General features: G+C 47.9%; 1 protein-coding gene across 2 annotated transcripts in view; it reads left to right on the forward strand.

Moving 5' to 3' along the window:
- XPO5 (exportin 5) overlaps nt 1-18,229 on the forward strand; it is a 64,126-nt gene that overhangs the window by 9,752 nt on the left and 36,145 nt on the right. For both annotated transcript variants that reach the window (XM_040351754.1, XM_040351753.1), the window contains exons 4-15: nt 2,116-2,253; nt 2,372-2,554; nt 2,664-2,690; nt 4,417-4,602; nt 5,038-5,114; nt 10,088-10,190; nt 10,282-10,365; nt 10,457-10,582; nt 12,057-12,147; nt 13,950-14,078; nt 14,219-14,334; nt 17,941-18,096. In XM_040351754.1, coding sequence (XP_040207688.1) covers nt 2,116-2,253; nt 2,372-2,554; nt 2,664-2,690; nt 4,417-4,602; nt 5,038-5,114; nt 10,088-10,190; nt 10,282-10,365; nt 10,457-10,582; nt 12,057-12,147; nt 13,950-14,078; nt 14,219-14,334; nt 17,941-18,096 — 1,416 coding nt within the window. The remainder of the gene's footprint in view (nt 1-2,115; nt 2,254-2,371; nt 2,555-2,663; nt 2,691-4,416; nt 4,603-5,037; nt 5,115-10,087; nt 10,191-10,281; nt 10,366-10,456; nt 10,583-12,056; nt 12,148-13,949; nt 14,079-14,218; nt 14,335-17,940; nt 18,097-18,229) is intronic.

The raw sequence follows: 18,229 nt of genomic DNA on the forward strand, positions 1-18,229 counted from the left end.
TATCTGGAATTTTTTTTGGACAAGGAATGGGATCAGCCGCAAAAGGTTTTTGCTGTTCCATAATGCTTTGCGGTCCGTTATCCTTTTGAGGAGGACTTCCTGAAAAAGTTGACCTCTCCTCCGTCAGTGGACCCCCCTGAGCTCGGCTGCAGCGGCGGAAGTCGCTTACATCCTCCGGTGGGCCGAAAAGAACGTTCCGGCTCTTTCGGCCGTTTACATTCCGGGCGTGAAGAACTGGCAGGCGGACTACCTAAGTCGCCAAACGCTAGACCAAGGAGAATGGTCGCTACGCCCGGATGTGTTTCAGAGTCTGTCTCTGAAATGGGGCACTCCAGACGTGGATCTTCTGGCGTCCTGACTCAATCGAAAGGTGTCACGGTTCGTGGCCAGGTTAAGAGACCCGTGGGCAGGCGCGTTGGTGGCACCGTGGGGTCACTATAGTGAAATCTACGCCTTCCCTCCTCTGAAGCTTCTTCCTCGTCTGCTACGCAGAGTGGAAGCTGAGGGGATACCAACAATCCAGATTGCTCCGGATTGGCCTCGCCGTCCCTGGTACACCGATCTGATGCGTCTGGTGGCAGATGTTCCGTGTCGCCTGCCACTGCGAGAGGATCTTCTGTCGCAGGGTCCTATCTTTCATCCTGCTTTATAGTCGTTGGCTTTAACGGCGTGGCTATTGAGAGCCAGGTGCTGAGGGACCGAGGTCTGTCGGATTCAGTAATCTCTACCATGCTGCGGGCGCGGAAGTCTACTTCCCGGAAGATTTACCATTGTATGTGGAAGGCTTACGTCTCTGTGTGAGGAGATGAATTGGCACCCCCGTACATACGTGATGTTCCGGATTCTGCTGTTCTTACAGTGTGGAGGTGGATCAGGCTCTCGCCTTGAGTAAGATTAAGGGGCAGATTTCGGCCTTGGCTGTTTTCTTTCAGCGACCCTTGGCGGCGCACTCTCTGGTGCGTACGTTTGTGCAGGGCGTTTGGCATGTGGCCCCTCCTGTGCGTCCTCCACTGCCTCCGTGGGATTTGAATTTAGTCCTCTCGGTGCTTCAAAAGCCTCTGTTTGAGGGCATTAGGGAAAAATCCCTTTATTGACTCTTTCCCATTTTTTTTTTTCTGGTGGCAATTACATCGGTCAGACGGGTGTCTGAATTGGTGGCCTTGTCTTGCAAGGCTCCCTATTTGGTCATCCACAGGGATAAGGTGTTGCTGCGTCCGCAGCCGTCATTCCTTCCTAAGGTTGTTTCGGCCTTTCACATTAATGAGGACATTGTTCTTTTATCCTTGTGTCCTCGGCTGGCGAACCCAAAAGAGGCCGCGTTGCATTCCTTGGACGTGGTTCGAGCCTTACGGGTGTACCTATCTGCTACGGCTCCGTTTCGGAGGTCGGATTCACTGTTCGTGTCGGTGAATGGTCCTAAGAAGGGTCTGGCGGTCTTGTCGGCCACCATTTCGAGGTGGATCGGGCAGGTCGTGCTTCTCTGTTTTTTTCTGCCTAGTCAATCTCCTAAAAGGGAGGATAATACCCTAAGGTCAATTGCTGCTGTGTCCGTCCATGAACTCAGAGAAATGGATTTTACAAAAATCCTATTTTTCCCATCATGGGCGTGAGTGGGGCCCCATGTCAAGTTTTGCCTAAGGCCTCACAAAGCCTAGAGCCGCCTCTGGCTTTATGTCATCCCAACGGTGTTCCATCCGGTTGAGGTCAGGACTCTGTGCAGCCCAGTTATGTTCCTCCACCCCAAAACGTGCTCATCCATGTCTTTATGGACTTTGCTTTGTGCACTGTTCAAATCCCCCCTCCACTAAATGATTTGGGTGTGCGGTTGTTTTTCAGGGGTTGGGCGCGACCCCTTAGTTCCAGTGAAGGTAACTTAGGGCGTCGGCATACCAAGATAATTTTGAACAATTTCATGCTCCTAACTTTGTGGGAACAGTTTGGGGGACGGCCCCTTCCTGTTCCAACATGACTGCATACCAGAGCACAAAGCAAGGTCCGTAAAGATGTGGATGAGCGAGTTTGGGGTGGAGGAACGTGACTTGGCCTGCACAGGGTCCTTTCTTGTATCGGGTAAAGCAGTTTGTCTGAGCTTAACACTTTTTATATCATCTGCAGGGCATTCGCCCCATCCTGGAAGAAGAAGGCCACATCAAGGATGTGTTGGCCAGGATTGTGGTGGAGATGATAAAGCGGGAATGGCCTCAGCACTGGCCGAACATGCTGAGCGAGCTGGACACTCTCACCAAGAATGGGGTAAGGAGCCTAAATGTGTCTTCAGTCCCTTCCTTCTGTATACCTAACCTGTGCTCATAGTTCTGTCCATTGGAAAACGTGGGCCTTTGTGTGTGACACCCCCATCTTATTTCTGCAGGAAGGGCAAGCAGAGCTGGTCATGTTCATCCTCTTGCGACTGGCAGAAGACGTGGTGACCTTTCAGACTCTTCCGATCCAGCGGCGGAGGGACATCCAGACGACTATGACCCAAAACATGGACAAGCTCTTCACCTTCATGCTGGGAATCCTGGCAGACAGCGTGAGCCACTATCAGCAGCTGGTATGTGCAAATCATATTTATATTGGAGGATTTACCTGAAAACTAAACATTTCAGATAAAAATATGAGATTTCTTCCTCGTCTCTCATGTTCTGCGTGTTTTATTGCAGAAAGGAGACCCCACACAGAAGGACAAGGTGAGGACAGGCGGCATAGCAAAGGATACCAACACCTGTGTGCCCATCCAAGCCGATTCACTTCATGCAGATGTCTCCCTTCCCTCCCTCCCTTCCTATCCTCTGGCTGGACCCTCCCTCGTCTATCGCCTGCCCTTCTACGTTCCTTCTATTACTGGCCCCCTTCCTTCTATCACTGGCCCCCATCTCTTAACTTCCCCCCCCCTCCTTTCATTGCCTTGTCGTCCCCCCTCCCTCTCCTTTCATTGCCTTGTTCCCCCCCCCACCTCCCTCTCCTTTCGTTGCCTTGTGCCCCCCCCCTCCCTTTCAGCTCCTTGTGTGTGTCCCCCCTCCCTCTTCTTTCAGCTCCTTGTCCGTCCGCCCCCCCCCCCTCTCCTTTCAGCTCCTTGTCCGTCACCCCCCCCCCCCTCTCCTTTCAGCTCTTTTTTTCATTAAAAAAAAAAAAAAAATTATATAGCGCAGCACATGCAAACTTAATCGCCTCTGGGCGCTTGTTGTTCCTGTCTCCTTTGGTATCAAAAGAGATGAGTCTTGATCTTTCTCCTGAACGTCAAGTGGTTCTCCTCCAACCGAATGCTGGTTGGTAAAGCGTTCCATAGTCTAGGCCCTTGGACCGCGAATCTCCTTTCTCCTTTGGACTTGTATCTGGCTTTGGGTATCTGGAGGAAATTTTGATTGGTGGATCGCAGAACGCGATTGGGATTATGAGCTTTTATTTTTTCGCATAGATAATGGGGAGCATTCCCATGGATACATCTATGCGTTAGACAGAGTGCTTTAAAAGTGATTCTGTCTTTTACTGGTAACCAGTGAAGGGTTCTCAGGGAAGGTGAGATTGATTCCCAGGGTTTTTTCCCAGTCACAAGTCTAGCGGCCGTATTTTGAACGACTTGTAGACGAGCGATTTGGTACTTGGGGAGTCCGAGGTAAAGGGCATTTGCATAGTCCAATCTTGAGTTTACAATAGCTCCCACCACGACTGCTATGTCTTCTTTGGGAATAAAAGGAGTAAGTCTGCGTAGTAGGCGCAGCAGATGGTGAGATCCGCTGACCACTGACCCTATTTGTGCGTCCAATGTCATGTCGGAGTCGAAGATGACCCCGAGACTTTTGACTTTGGCATTAGGGGTGATGGTTTTGCCCAGAATGGGCGGGGGGGTCCAAGTTGTTGCAGGTTGATTCATACGCTTGGCGTGAAACAGGAGAAGTTCTGTTTTCTCTCCGTTGAGTTTAAGATAACTCTTTGTCATCCAGTCCTCTATCAGAGAGAGGCATGTCTCTAGATTGAGGTGATGATCTTTTTTATTGCAAATGTGGAAATAGAGTTGCGCGTCGTCCTCATATGAGTGGTAGAGCAGTTTTTGACTGCTAATAATCTCAAAAAGAGGGCGAAGATAGATGTTGAATAACACCGGCGACAGAGGTGATCCTTGAGGGACTCCGCACGATAATGTGCGTTTCTCAGAAGTGAAAGGTCCTAACTTCACTATTTGCGATCGGTTTTCCAAAAAAGAGGAGAACCAAGATAAATCGCCTTCTGCGACTTTGGCTACTTCAGCTAGCCGAGTCAATAAAAGCTTGTGGTCTACTGTGTCCATTCATCACCTGTTTTCCTTCCCTACTAGCTCTAAACCCCCCCCTTTTTTTTTTTTTCTGAGTTGCTCCCATTTGTTATTGCTGCTATCCCTCCCCTATTGCTGTTCTTATGTGTCCAATGTTGTTTCAGTGCCAGGGGCTGTGCCGGGTGGCGTTGGCGACTCTGAACACGCTGGCAGGATACATTGATTGGGTGTCAATCGGTCATATTACCGCACAGGACTGTAAGCTTCTACAGATGTTGTGCCTGCTGCTGGATGAGGAGGATCTGCAGGTGGAGGCGGCAGAGTGTCTGCTCATCGCTGTCGGCAGAAGGGTAAGAGGATGTTCCATGCCCGCTACGGACTCTGTACCACCTATCCCTTTTACAGCAGTGGTCATCAAACCTGTCCTCAGGGCCCATTAACAGGCCAGGTTTGCAAGATAACTGAAATACATGACAGGTGATATCATTTTCTGCTCAGTGATTGCAGTATTCTAGTCTGCATAGGTAATACATAAAAACCTGGCCTGTTAGTGGGCCCCGAGGACAGGGTTGATGACCACTGCTTTACAGTAAGTGCAGATATTCCATTATACAGCATGAAGAGAGTCTGAGGGGGTCCCAAGGTATTCTGCTTCCCAAAGGGAAAAGTTGGTAAAGTTAAAAAATGTGGCTACTGGATTTCCAGTGACTGTCAAGTTGGTGCTGCGGAGCTTTAATTTATTGTGAATAAAGAATTATAAGGTAAAATGAGTTTTCTTTACACAGGGCAAGTTGGAGGACCGAGCACCTCTTCTCAACCTGTTCGCAGACAGTCCCATGCACTATATCATGACGGCTGCCCAGTAAGTATCAACTCAATCGCTACTACTATATACATACACGTTCTCAGGGCTCGACAAATCCCGGGCACCAGGTCGCCATGGCGACTAGAAGTGGTGTCCTGGCGACTTGGCTTGGAAGGTGGGCAAAAAAAATTGTTGTGTGTGTGTGTTTTTTTTTTTTTGTGAGCTGGCACCATCTGGTGGTGAGCCGTTGGTATTACAAGTTATTACCACCATATGTTAGCTGGTGCCATCTGGTGGTGGCCGTTGGTATTACAAGTTAAGCATTACAAAATAAACAGCAATTCTAATGTAATTTTTCACTATTTTCACTGCCATCTTCTTCCCTCTAATTAGAACCCCCGAACATTATATATATATTTGTTATCCTAACACCCCAGAGGCGATTAAGTTTGCATGTGTTGCGCTATATAGGTTTTCATTCATTCATTCATTCATTCAATAAAATGGCGATCGTTGCAATACTTTCTGTCACGCCGTATTTGCGCAGCGGTCTTGCAAGCACACTTTTTTGGGAAAAAATTACACTTTTTTTTAACCACCGGTTAAAAAGCCCCGGACCATTTTGCAGCTAAATGCCCAGGCCAGGTTTTGCGATTCGGCACTGCGTCGCTTTAACAGACAATTGCGCGGTCTTGCGACGTGGCTCCCAAACAAAATTGGCGTCCTTTTTTCCCCACAAATAGAGCTTTCTTTTGGTGGTATTTGATCACCTCTGCGGTTTTTATTTTTTGCGCTATAAACAAAAATAGAGCGACAATTTTGAAAAAAATTCAATATTTTTTACTTTTTGCTATAATAAATATCCCCCAAAAATATATAAAAAAAACATTTTTCCTCAGTTTAGGCCGATACGTATTCTTCTACCTATTTTTGGTAAAAAAAATCACAATAAGCGTTTATCGATTGGTTTGCGCAAAATTTATAGCGTTTACAAAATAGGGGATAGTTTTATTGCATTTTTATAAATTTTTTTTTTTTTTTTACTACTATTGGCGGCGATCAGCGATTTTTTTTTTTTTCCGTGACTGCGACATTATGGCGGACACTTCGGACAATTTTGACTTATTTTTGGGACCATTGTCATTTTCACAGCAAAAAATGCATTTAAATTGCATTGTTTATTGTGAAAATGACAGTTGCAGTTTGGGAGTTAACCACAGGGGGCGCTGTAGGGGTTAGGGTTCACCTAGTGTGTGTTTACAACTGTAGGGGGGTGTGGCTGTAGGTCTGACGTCATCGATCGAGTCTCCCTTATAAAAAGGATCACTCGATCGATTCGCCGCCACAGTGAAGCACGGGGAAGCCGTGTTTACATACGGCTCTCCCCGTTCTTCAGCTCCGGGGAGCGATCGCGACGGAGCGGCTATAAACGAATAGCCGCGCCGTCGTCCCGGATCGCTCCCCGAGGGAATCCGCCCGCCGCACGCAGCGGAGGGGGTCGCTATCGGACCCCCCACCCGCTAGAAGGCAAGGACGTATATATACGCCCATCTGCCTGTCCGTGCCATTTTGCGGACGTAAATAGTCGTGCGGCGGGCGTTAAGGGGTTAATTAAAAAATAAGACAACATTGGAATAACAATAATAAATATAATAAAAAAAACAAAAAAAACAATCCGCATAAGAAGCAACACTAATGATGCGAAACCAAAATAGAGATGCAATGGGCTGGCACGCAGAACATGAGCATACAATGCACACTATGAGGTAGAGTCTGAAGTGGAAGAGAAAAAAAAAAAAAACAGTAAAGTTATCCCCATTTTTTTTTTTAATATTATGAAAGATAATGTTACGCCGAGTAAATTGATACCCAACATGTCATGCTTCAAAATTGCGTCCGCTCGTGGAATGGCGACAAACGTTTACCCTTTAAAATCTCCATAGGCGACGTTTAAAAAAATCTACAGGTTGCATGTTTTGAGTTACAGAGGAGGACTAGGGCTAGAATTATTGCTCTCGCTCTACCAATCGCGGCGATATCTCACGTGTGGTTTGAACACCGTTTTACATATGCGGGCGCCGCTCACGTATGTGTTCGCTTCTGCGCGCAAGCTCGTCGGGACGGGGGCGCGTTTTCTGGCTCCTAACTTTTTTTTTTTTTAGCTGGCTCCTAGATTCCAAGGAAATTTGTCAAACCCTGCACGTACTACACTACTACTACTACGTACACGCGCACTACGCAGGAGGTCTTGGGAGGTTCGAAGAGAGCGGCTTGGTTGGTATTTTGAGACTAGGTTAGTGATGTAGCTGGGGGGCCGAGTTGGACCCCTTTCACACTGGGACCTTTTTCAGGCAATTTTGGGCTAAAAATAGCACCTGAAAAAAACGTCTCCCCTGCAGTCTGTGTGAAAGCCCGAGGGACTGAAGATTTTAGTCCTATATAAAGGTAATCCAATGAGGGGGAGTTGCAGTAGTCGAGGCGAGAGATGACCAGGGAGTGAATTAGAAGCTTGGTGGTGTCATTGGTTATAGGGGCGGAGACTAGGGACAGGGAATGGATGTGGGCCTGAAAGAACAGTTCAGAGTCTAAGGTTACCCCTAGCAACCCGGCATGTGGGGAAGGACTGATGGATGTGCCATTAAAAAGCACCCTCTAGGGACACATTTAACCCTTTGATCATTTATACGGTGGCAGTGCATTTTTTTTTAAGAACTGGTCCAGAAAAAGTGTCACTTAACCCATTCACGCCGATATACGTCGGCAGAATGGCACGGCTTTCCACATCCACGTACGTGGCTTTTTAAGCCCAGCCGTGGGATCGCGGGCACGCGACCCGGTCCGAAGCTCCGTGGCCCTGATCGCCGATGGAGTCCCGCGATCGCTCCCCGGAGCTGAAGAACGGGAAGAGCCGTGTGTAAACACACCTTCCCCGTTCTTCACTGTGGCGGCGTCATCGATCGAGTGATCCCTTTTATAGGGAACCACAATCGATGACGTCACACCTACAGCCACACCCACCTACAGTTAGAAACACATATGAGGTCACACATAACCCCTTCAGCGCCCCCTTGTGGTTAACTCCCAAACTGCAATTGTCATTTTCACAGTAAACAATGCATTATTAATGCATTTTTTGCTGTGAAAATGACAATGGTCCCAAAAATGTGTCAAAATTGTCCGAAGTGTCCGCCATAATGTCGCAGTCACGAAAATAATCGCTGATCGCCGCTATTAGTAGTGTAAAAAAAATAAATAATAAAAATGCAATAAAACTATCCCCTTTTTTGTAAACGCTATAAATTTTGCGCAAACCAAACGATTATTGCGATTTTTTTTTTTTTTTTTTTTTTTTTTTTTTTAACAAAAATATGTAGAAGAATACGTATCGGCCTAAACTGAGGAAAAAAATGTTTTTTATATATTTTTGGGGGATATTTATTATAGAAAGTAAAAAATATCGATTTTTTTTTTTTTTTTTTTCAAAATTGTCGCTCTATTTTTGTTTATATCGCAAAAGATAAAAACCGCAGAGGTCACCAAATACCACCAAAAGAAAGCTCTATTTGTGGGGGGGGGAAAGGACACCAATTTTGTTTGTGAGCCACGTCGCACGACCGCGCAATTGTCAGTTAAAGCGACGCAGTGCCGAATCGCAAAAACTTGCCGAGTCCTTTAGCTGCCTAAAGGTCCGGGTCTTAAGTGTGTTTTATTTTTATTTTTTTCCTAAATAGCTTCCTTTACCTCAGTGCAGTCCTCCTTCACTTACCTCATCCTTCCATTTTGCTTTTAAATGTCCTTATTTCTTCTGAGAAATCCTCACTTCCTGTTCTTCTGTCTGTAACTCCACACAGTAATGCGAGGCTTTCTCCCTGGTGTGGAGTGTCGTGCTCGCCCCCTCCCTTCGGACTATGGGAGAGTCAGGACGCCCACTAACACACAGCTCCTTTCTCTAACTGCAACGTAGAGAGCGTCCTGACTCTCCTGTAGCCCAAGGGAGGAGGCGAGCGCGACACTCCACACCAGGGAGAAAGCCTCGCATTACTGTGTGGAGTTAGATAGAAGAACAGGAAGTGAGGATTTCTCAGAAGAAATAAGGACGTTTAAAAGCAAAATGGAAGGATGAGGTAAGTGAAGGAGGACGGCACTAAGGTAAAGGAAGCTATTTAGGGGGGAAAAAATTGTACCTTTACAACCCCTTTAAGTGTAAGTAAAACCCCCCCTATCGTTTTTAGCCACGGAAACTGTCATCTTTGCCTTTTTGTTGAATCTACAACTGCCATGATGCTGCACACGTGATCAGTTATGACGCCAGCCATTGGATGGTTTAACAGTTTGGTTGAGAGCACAACCAATAGGAGTGTTACATTTCCAGCACGTAACTGTTTTACAGATGAGTTTACTTCCGCTTTAGTGTAAAAAAAAGTGTCTAAAAAAATCACTGATCGTCTTTACTAGTTTAAATATTTTTTTTTTTTAAATATTAAATTCCTTAAATCTATCCCATAGTTTTGTGCAAACCAATCAATATACACTTATTGGGATTTTTTTTTTTTACCAAAAACATGTAGCAGAATACATATTGGCCTAAATTGATGAAGACATTTACTTTTTTTTTTTTTTTGTTTTATATTTTTTTAAAGCAGAAAGTAAATTTTATTTTTATTTTTTCCAAAATTGTCGCTCTTTTTTAGTTTATGGCACAAAAAATAACCGCAGAGGTGATCAAATACCACCAAAAGAAGTCTCTATTTGTGGGGGAAAAAAAGGACATTGATTTTATTTGGTTACAGCATCGCACGACCGCGCAATTGTCAGTTAAAATAACGCAGTGCTGTATCGCAAATAATGGCCTGGTCATGAAGGGGGGGGTGAATCTTCTGGAGCTGAAGTGGTTAATGAAAACAGGGTTTTATTCAAAAAAAATTGTTTTAAGAGGGGGAGGAGGAGTCAAGGAAGGGTAAAGTCTCAATCAAATTAATAGGCCACACCCCTTTCCTCTGACATGTGTCCTTCTCTGTCTCCTCCACCAGGAAGGCCCACGGGGAGGGCTTACAGGAGAAGCGCTACGTTTTCCTGAAGAGGCTTTGTCAAGTGGTTTGCGCACTGGGCGGTCAGTTGGGCGCCCTGACGGCGGTAAGAATCGCATATTTGTCTTTTTTTGTGACTTTTTTCACTTATTGAACCCAGATCTCCTAATCCTCCACCTCCTCTTCCTTCCTTCCAGTCTCCTGAGAATAAGATCAAGATACCGACGACTTTCGACAAATACCTGAAATCTTTACTGGATTTCACTTCGCATCCCAGCCAGGTGAGCAAACGCCGCTCTAGCCAAATGTCTCAACTGCGCACAATTTGGAAAGGCTCTGGTGGTAATTCTTTTTTTATGTATTTTTTTTTAGTTTCTGAAATCTTCCACCATTGTGACGTGGGGGTCTCTCCTTAGACACGATGTACTATCGAAGGACCACACTCTCCTGGCCATGGTCCCAGAATTGCTGCGACTTTCCATGAGCAACATAGTCAGGGTGAGTTTTGGACGGGAACGTTCTTCCTCTAAAATCTGTATGTCACTCAATGGTGTGTGTGTGTGTGTGTTGTGTTTTTTTTTTGGTATGGGGGAGCCGAATCTTTAAATTTTAAAGGATATGTTCACCTTTAGTAACATGTTTAATATCACACCCCATATTCAGGGTGTAACATTTTACTAAAGCACCTGCCGGCACCCCGACCCATTTGCCCATTGTGACAGCAGGTGGGGGATCCTCTCCCTGCACACACTGTCCCAATTTAAATACAGTGGGCCATATTCTCGTACTTTCTGCGGCGGCATCGCGTAAGCCATTTACACTACGCCGCCGCAACTTACTGGAGCAAGTGCCGTATTCCTCAAGCATTTGCTCCGTAGTTTGCGGAGGCGTAGTGTAAAAGGCCCAGCGTATCGCCGCGTATTACAAAGGGGGCGGCTTATATTTAATTTAAGCGCGCCCCCGTTTCGATCGAACTGCGCATGCGCCGGGCTAAAAATAGCCCAGTGCGCATGCCCCAGTTCTCGGCGGAAAACGTCAATGACGCCGACGTGTGCGTCATTGGCGAAAAGTCGTATTCAAGAACGACTTAGGAAAACGACGTACCCGACGGGAAAAGACGACGCGGACCCGACGCCATACTTAACATGGCGTACGTGGGACTGGCGTAAGGTTACCCCTCATATAGCAGGGGTAACCTTACGCTAACGACGGTTACGCAACGCAATTTCGTTCGTGAATCAGTGTATCGGGCTCATTTGCATAAACAAATGAGACCTGAACGTAAACGCCACCTAGCGGCCGACGGCGAATTACATTTAAGATCCGACAGTGTAAGTGACTTACACATGTCGGATCTTCAGCGTATCTATGCGAAAATGATTCTAGGAATCACTCGCATAGATACGCGGGTCAAAAAAGAGAGATACGACGGAGTTTCCTGAGATACTCCGTCGTAACTCTACTGAGAATATGGCCCAGTGCAACCATGCAAGGCTCCACCCACACGGCCGCGTCATTAGATTGCAATTACCGTCTGCTATTGCAGCAGCCTGTAGTTTTTAGTGAGAGGGTGCTGTTGATCTTCCTGGACTTCCGTAACTGGCACGGTGCAGAAAGCTGTATCGCCAATCGCTCAGTCCACTCGAATTGGAGAGCAGTGACTGTCGGTCAGCACTCATCCCTGCTCCTTACATGCTCACTGGAGTGCTGGGCTTGGAAATGGGGACAGATGGGCACAGCTGTCTTCTGCTCTCATCCGTGCTATAGCCTTCTATAATCTGACTTTGGATCCCAAGAGAACCCTTACTTTCGATCTCCTTTGACCCAAAGTCGGATTTTAGCATTCTATTGTCCTCCATACACATTTTGGTTTTTCAGCAGTTCCTCCCGTGTGTTTCAGTTGTGAAGGTTAGGAAGAACCTCCTTTGTGTGTTTTCTAACAGCCCCCAATCTCCACTCTCCTTTTTTTTAGGTGGGATTCCCTTCCAGGAGCGACAGTCCCAGCTGTGAATATTCCCGACTTGACTTTGATAGCGATGAGGACTTTGTGACTTTCTTCACCTGTGAGTGAAATCTGTTTACCACTCTGTTTTGGGTTAGTGGGGGTGTCCTTTCTGCTCCTGTCAGCAAAGGTGGGTTAGTGGGGGTGTCCTTTCTGCTCCCGTCAGCAAAGGTGGGTTAGTGGGGGTGTCCTTTCTGCTTCAGTCCACAAAGGTGGGTTAGTGGGGGTGTCCTTTCTGCTTCAGTCCGCAAAGGTGGGTTAGTGGGGGTGTCCTTTCTGCTCCTGTCAGCAAAGGTGGGTTAGTGGGGGTGTCCTTTCTGCTCCCGTCAGCAAAGGTGGGTTAGTGGGGGTGTCCTTTCTGCTCCCGTCAGCAAAGGTGGGTTAGTGGGGGTGTCCTTTCTGCTTCAGTCCGCAAAGGTGGGTTAGTGGGGGTGTCCTTTCTGCTCCCGTCAGCAAAGGTGGGTTAGTGGGGGTGTCCTTTCTGCTCCCGTCAGCAAAGGTGGGTTAGTGGGGGTGTCCTTTCTGCTCCCGTCAGCAAAGGTGGGTTAGTGGGGGTGTCCTTTCTGCTCCAGTCAGCAAAGGTGGGTTAGTGGGGGTGTCCTTTCTGCTCCCGTCAGCAAAGGTGGGTTAGTGGGGGTGTCCTTTCTGCTTCAGTCCACAAAGGTGGGTTAGTGGGGGTGTCCTTTCTGCTTCAGTCCGCAAAGGTGGGTTAGTGGGGGTGTCCTTTCTGCTCCTGTCAGCAAAGGTGGGTTAGTGGGGGTGTCCTTTCTGCTTCAGTCCACAAAGGTGGGTTAGTGGGGGTGTCCTTTCTGCTCCCGTCAGCAAAGGTGGGTTAGTGGGGGTGTCCTTTCTGCTCCCGTCAGCAAAGGTGGGTTAGTGGGGGTGTCCTTTCTGCTTCAGTCCACAAAGGTGGGTTAGTGGGGGTGTCCTTTCTGCTCCTGTCGGTAAAGATGGGTTAGTGGGGTGTCCTTCCTTCTCCTGTCAGTAAAGGTGGGTTAGTGGGGGTGTCCTTTCTGCTTCAGTCCGCAAAGGTGGGTTAGTGGGGGTGTCCTTTCTGCTTCAGTCCGCAAAGGTGGGTTAGTGGGGGTGTCCTTTCTGCTTCAGTCAGCAAAGGTGGGTTAGTGGGGGTGTCCTTTCTGCTCCCGTCCGCAAAGGTGGGTTAGTAGGGGTGTCCTTTCTGCTTCAGTCATCAAAGGTGGGTTAGTCGGGGTTTCCTTTCTGCTTCAGTCAATAAAGGTGGGTTAGTGGGGGTGTCCTTTCTCCTTCCGTCAGCAAAGGTGGGTTAGTGGGGGTGTCCTTTCTGCTTCAGTCCACAAAGGTGGGTTAGTGGGGGTGTCCTTTCTGCTTCAGTCCACAAAGGTGGGTTAGTGGGGGTGTCCTTTCTGCTCCTGTCGGTAAAGATGGGTTAGTGGGGTGTCCTTCCTTCTCCTGTCAGTAAAGGTGGGTTAGTGAGGTGTGTGCTTTTTGCTCCTGTCAATGGAGGGTATATCGCAACTCCAAGCTTGTAGAGAGGAGATGGCCTCCCCCATCATTAGGAGAAACATAGTGGGTGAAGGAGTGGAAATAGTAGGATTTTGTGGAGGGGTAGTGGGTGTTCTTTCTGCCCCAGTCAGTAAAAGGGGGATACAGGGATACTCCTCTTCTCAGTGGCAGGTGGTCTAGTGGGTATACATTCTGCCCCGTAGAAGAAGGGTGGGGGAAATGAATTGTCCTTTCTGCTCAAGTTAGTAGAGGGGGTAATAGTAGCTGGTAATTGAGTGAGTTGGGGATATTAATTGGGGGGGGGGGGTATTTCCATAGTTCATAAAGTTTCTTGTCCCCTTTGTTGGATTTAGCTCTAGTTTTCCCTGTTTTGTGACTCAGATTTCAAAGCAATGGTGGGCGATATGACGAGACAGGCGAGTCGTTTGAATCCTCACGCCAGCTTTCAGATGGCTGCCGAATGGCTTAAGTTCCTGCTCTCCGCTCCGCTGGACCTGGGACCAAATACCTGTAAGTAGTAAACACCGGAGGTGTGGTGTGTTGTTTGGAGCCACACATGGCTCACAGAGTGACCAGCAATGTACTCTGTGATCCCTTACATCTCATCAGCTGTGGATGGTGAATTTTTTTATTTTTTTTTTGTATTGTAGCCAAGGCTGGAGAAGGACTGTGCACCCTCTTCTCGCCCTCATACATTCAGTGGGAAGCCATGACGTTTTTCAGCGAGTGTGTCATCAACCAGGTTATGCGTGTGCTCCAGAAGGAGGTGAGATTACTGTCGGGTCCTTAGTTCATGGAGTATGTCTCTCAATCCTGCTCAGGGTGTTGCCCGCGGTGTGGCTGGTTTTTGGCTAGTGGCGTATCTTCAAATCTTTTACCGACTATTGTAAAAATAATTCATACTAGTTAGGGTTGTCCCGATACCTAGCATTTGCGCGACTACTTGGGCTCCCGATGCCTAATCCAATAGCTGGGAATGAGGCTGCGTTGCTCGCAACTGAAAATCGGCAGGCGGAAAGAGCGGAGAGCGAGTCCTCAACAGGTTGGTAGCATTGGAACTTGGGGTTAAGCTGGCTGGGGCAGGCGGAGAGGGCACATCCGCATATTCCATCAGAATCGGTGACCGGAGACGTCACATTTGGTAAATGAAGTGATGTTCTGCGTCTCCGTCAGAGGTTGAACATCCTGACTGCCATCTTGTTACACCCTGAGCTCGGCCGCAGTAAGTTTTTTTTTTTTTTTGGAGAAGATGGGAGGAGGGAGGGAAGGAAAAGTGCACAACAACAACAATCTTCTTTTTTCCAGCCTTAGGGTTTCCCATTGAAGATCAAGGCTAGGACTCAAGAATTGGAACAGGGACCTCCCCCAGAGGTCAAAGGTCACGGGGCTCTGCTGCTGCTTTCATGCGGCCGAGTGCAAAGTGTGCCAAGATGGGCATCGCAGTATATACTATATGATAAATTGCATGAATGATTCATGTTCTTTATTATGCCAGGCCAGCGATTGCCAATCAGTGCTGCTTAACCACTTACCCCCCGGAACATATTGCTGCCTAAAGACCAGAGTACTTTTTGCGATTCGGGACTGCGTCGCTTTAACAGACAATTGCGCGGTCGTGCGACGTGGCTCCCAAACAAAATTGGCGTCCTTTTTTTCCCACAAATAGAGCTTTCTTTTGGTGGTATTTGATCACCTCTGCGTTTTTTATTTTTTGCGCTATAAACAAAAATAGAGCGACAATTTTGAAAAAAATGAATATTTTTTACTTTTTGCTGTAATAAATATCCCCCAAAAATATATAAAAAAACATTTTTTTTCCTCAGTTTAGGCCGATACGTATTCTTCTACATATTTTTCGTAAAAAAAATCGCAATAAGCGTTTATTGATTGGTTTGCGCAAAAGTTATAGCGTTTACAAAATAGGGGGTATTTTTATGGCATTTTTATTAATATTTTTTTTACTAGTAATGGCGGCGATCAGCGATTTTTTTTTCGGTATTGCGACATTATGGCGGACACTTCGGACATTTTTGACACATTTTTGGGACCATTGGCATTTTTATAGCGATCAGTGCTATAAAAATGCATTAGATTACTATAAAAATGCCACTGGCAGTGAAGGGGTTAACACTAGGGGGCGGGGAAGGGGTTAAGTATGCCTGGGTGTGTTCTTACTGTGGGGGGGGGGGGTGGCCTCACTAGGGGAAACACTGATTTTCTGTTCATACATTGTATGAACAGAAAATCAGCATTTCCCCTGCTGACAGGAACGAGAGCTGTGTGTTTACACACACAGCTCCCGTTCCCCGCTCTGTACCGAGCGATCGCGTGTGCCCGGCGGCGATCGCGCCCGCCGGGCACACGCACGGGAGTCGGGGGCGAGCGGGGAGCGCGCGCGCCTCCGGCGGCGCGCACGCGCCCCCTAGTGGCGGCTATACGATAGGACGTATAGCTACGGGCTCTCGCCCAGGAGAGCCGACCTGCCGCCGTATAATGACGGTGGCTGGTCGGCTACTAGTTAAAGGGTTTAAAAAAAAAAAATCTTACTTGCCTCCACTGTGTTTTGCACGTCTTCTGTTGTCCCCCAACGGCGCCACCCCGCATCAGGAAACCACCTAGGAGAAGCACTCTCCCTGGGGGTTATTGTGCGTGCGCGCTCCTGAGTCCAGTATTTGCATCCATAGACACAGAATTCCCGGACACGGCCTTGGCGCCCACGTCATTGGACTTGATTGACAGCAACAGGAGCCAATGGCTGCGCTGCTATCAATCTATCCAATCAAGAGCCGAGACAACGGGCAGGGAGGGTGAGCGCGGCTCAGGTGAGTAATACTGGGGGCTGGTCAGTGATAGTTTTTTTTTTTTTATCACCTTTAATGGCATAGGACGTTCCTGTAAATGGGCTCCACGGTAGCGGGTGCTGCAGCAACTATACCAGCCGGAAGCTGGAATCATCACAGACCGATGCACACATTCCTCATCACATGCCTGATGGAGTCCTGTGCAGCTCCAAAACATTGCACTTGGACCTTTTGATGTGATCTTTCTGCAAGAAAAGCTTTGGACAACATTTGATGATCCATGGTGTGCTGGTGAATATGTGCATTGGTCTGTAATGGATCCAGCTGTATGTTGGCTGCCCCCAAAGAACTGTGGTTGAAGGTGGGACATGCTTGTAGACAGCTGGAATTTGTTTTGTCATCATGTGGCCCTTCTGGCTGCAGACAGATTTCGAAACCCTCATGCCAGCATGATGGCAAAATATTAATTGCAGATGTTTGCACGCATGTCCATTTTTGGGTACATGAAGAACCTCCGTTGCATAGTGTTCAGATGGAAAAGTCAATAGAGCTATCCAGGGGAATGCTGGGTATTCTTGTCCCTGTATGTCAAAGGTCGCATCCCTTGATATGTTGGCAGCGTAAGGTGCCCAATGGGGCATTGCAGTGCCTACCTGGGTGGCATTTTTCTAATCGCAGCAGTATATTTTATCCTGGCGATACTATGATGCTGAGAATTTTATGCGCTGCAACAAACTTGTGGCGCCTCTCTATAGTAATTCAGTTGACTGACAGAAGGTTAGCAGGGTCAAAATCTTTTGATCCAGTATGAGCTGTCTACAGATCTCTGTTCATTATGGAGTTGTGAACTATGGATGGGATTGTGGTGTTATAGGGTGTGCAGCTTGGGGGCAGGGCCGATGCTGGCCCCTCGGGCTTGGGGCCACGGCTAATGCTGGCCCCTTGGGCTTGGGGGCAGGGCCAGTATGAGCTGTCTACAGATCTCTGTTCATTATGGAGTCGTGAACTATGGATGGGTTTGTGGTGTTATAAGTTGTGCAGCTTGGGGGCAAGGGCCCAATGCTGGCCCTCTGGCTTGGGGGGAGGGGGGGGGGGCACGGGCCCAATGCTGGCCCTCTGGCTTGAGGGCACGGCCAGTATGAGCTGTCTACCGATCTGTTCATTATGGACTTGTGAACTATGGATGGGAATGTGGTGTTATAGGGTGTGCAGCTTGGGGGCACTCGCCCAATGCTGGCCCTCTGGCTTGGGGGCACTCGCCCAATGCTGGCCCTCTGGCTTGGGGGCACGGGCAATGCTGGCCCTCTGGCTTGGGGGCACGGGCAATGCTGACCCTTGAGCTTGAAGGCAGGGCCAGTATGAGTTGTCTACCGATCTCTGTTCATTATGGAGTTGTGAACTATGGATGGGATTGTGGTGTTATAGGGTGTGCAGCTTGGGGGCACAGCCAATGCTGGCCCCCCCGGGTTTGGGTGCCCCAGGGATTCTGAGGCTGGGAGGTAACTAGCAAAAAAGCCGAAGCTCTGACTTTCTTTTGACTTTTCTCTCCCCTCTTCCATCTTTTCACCCAGGATCTGCCTGTCACTCTGGGTATGGAGCTTCTCCAAATTGTGCTCAACTATCAGACCAAGGACCCTCTGATCCTGACCTGCCTCCTCACCAACCTCTCCGCACTCTTACCCTTTGTGCGCTATATGAACGGTTTGATGCCTAACGTTCTGACCAAGGTGAGTGCATTCTTGTCACATGACTCTCCCCATCTATTCTGAACTGTGATTTACCCTCCCCCACACCAGTGTTATCATTCACCCGCATCCTCTGTATTCATAATACACACACATATAAGCAGATCAAGCTTCA

Source organism: Rana temporaria, chromosome 4 (assembly GCF_905171775.1).
Source record: "Rana temporaria chromosome 4, aRanTem1.1, whole genome shotgun sequence".
In the NCBI taxonomy this organism is placed as follows: Eukaryota; Metazoa; Chordata; class Amphibia; order Anura; family Ranidae; genus Rana; species Rana temporaria.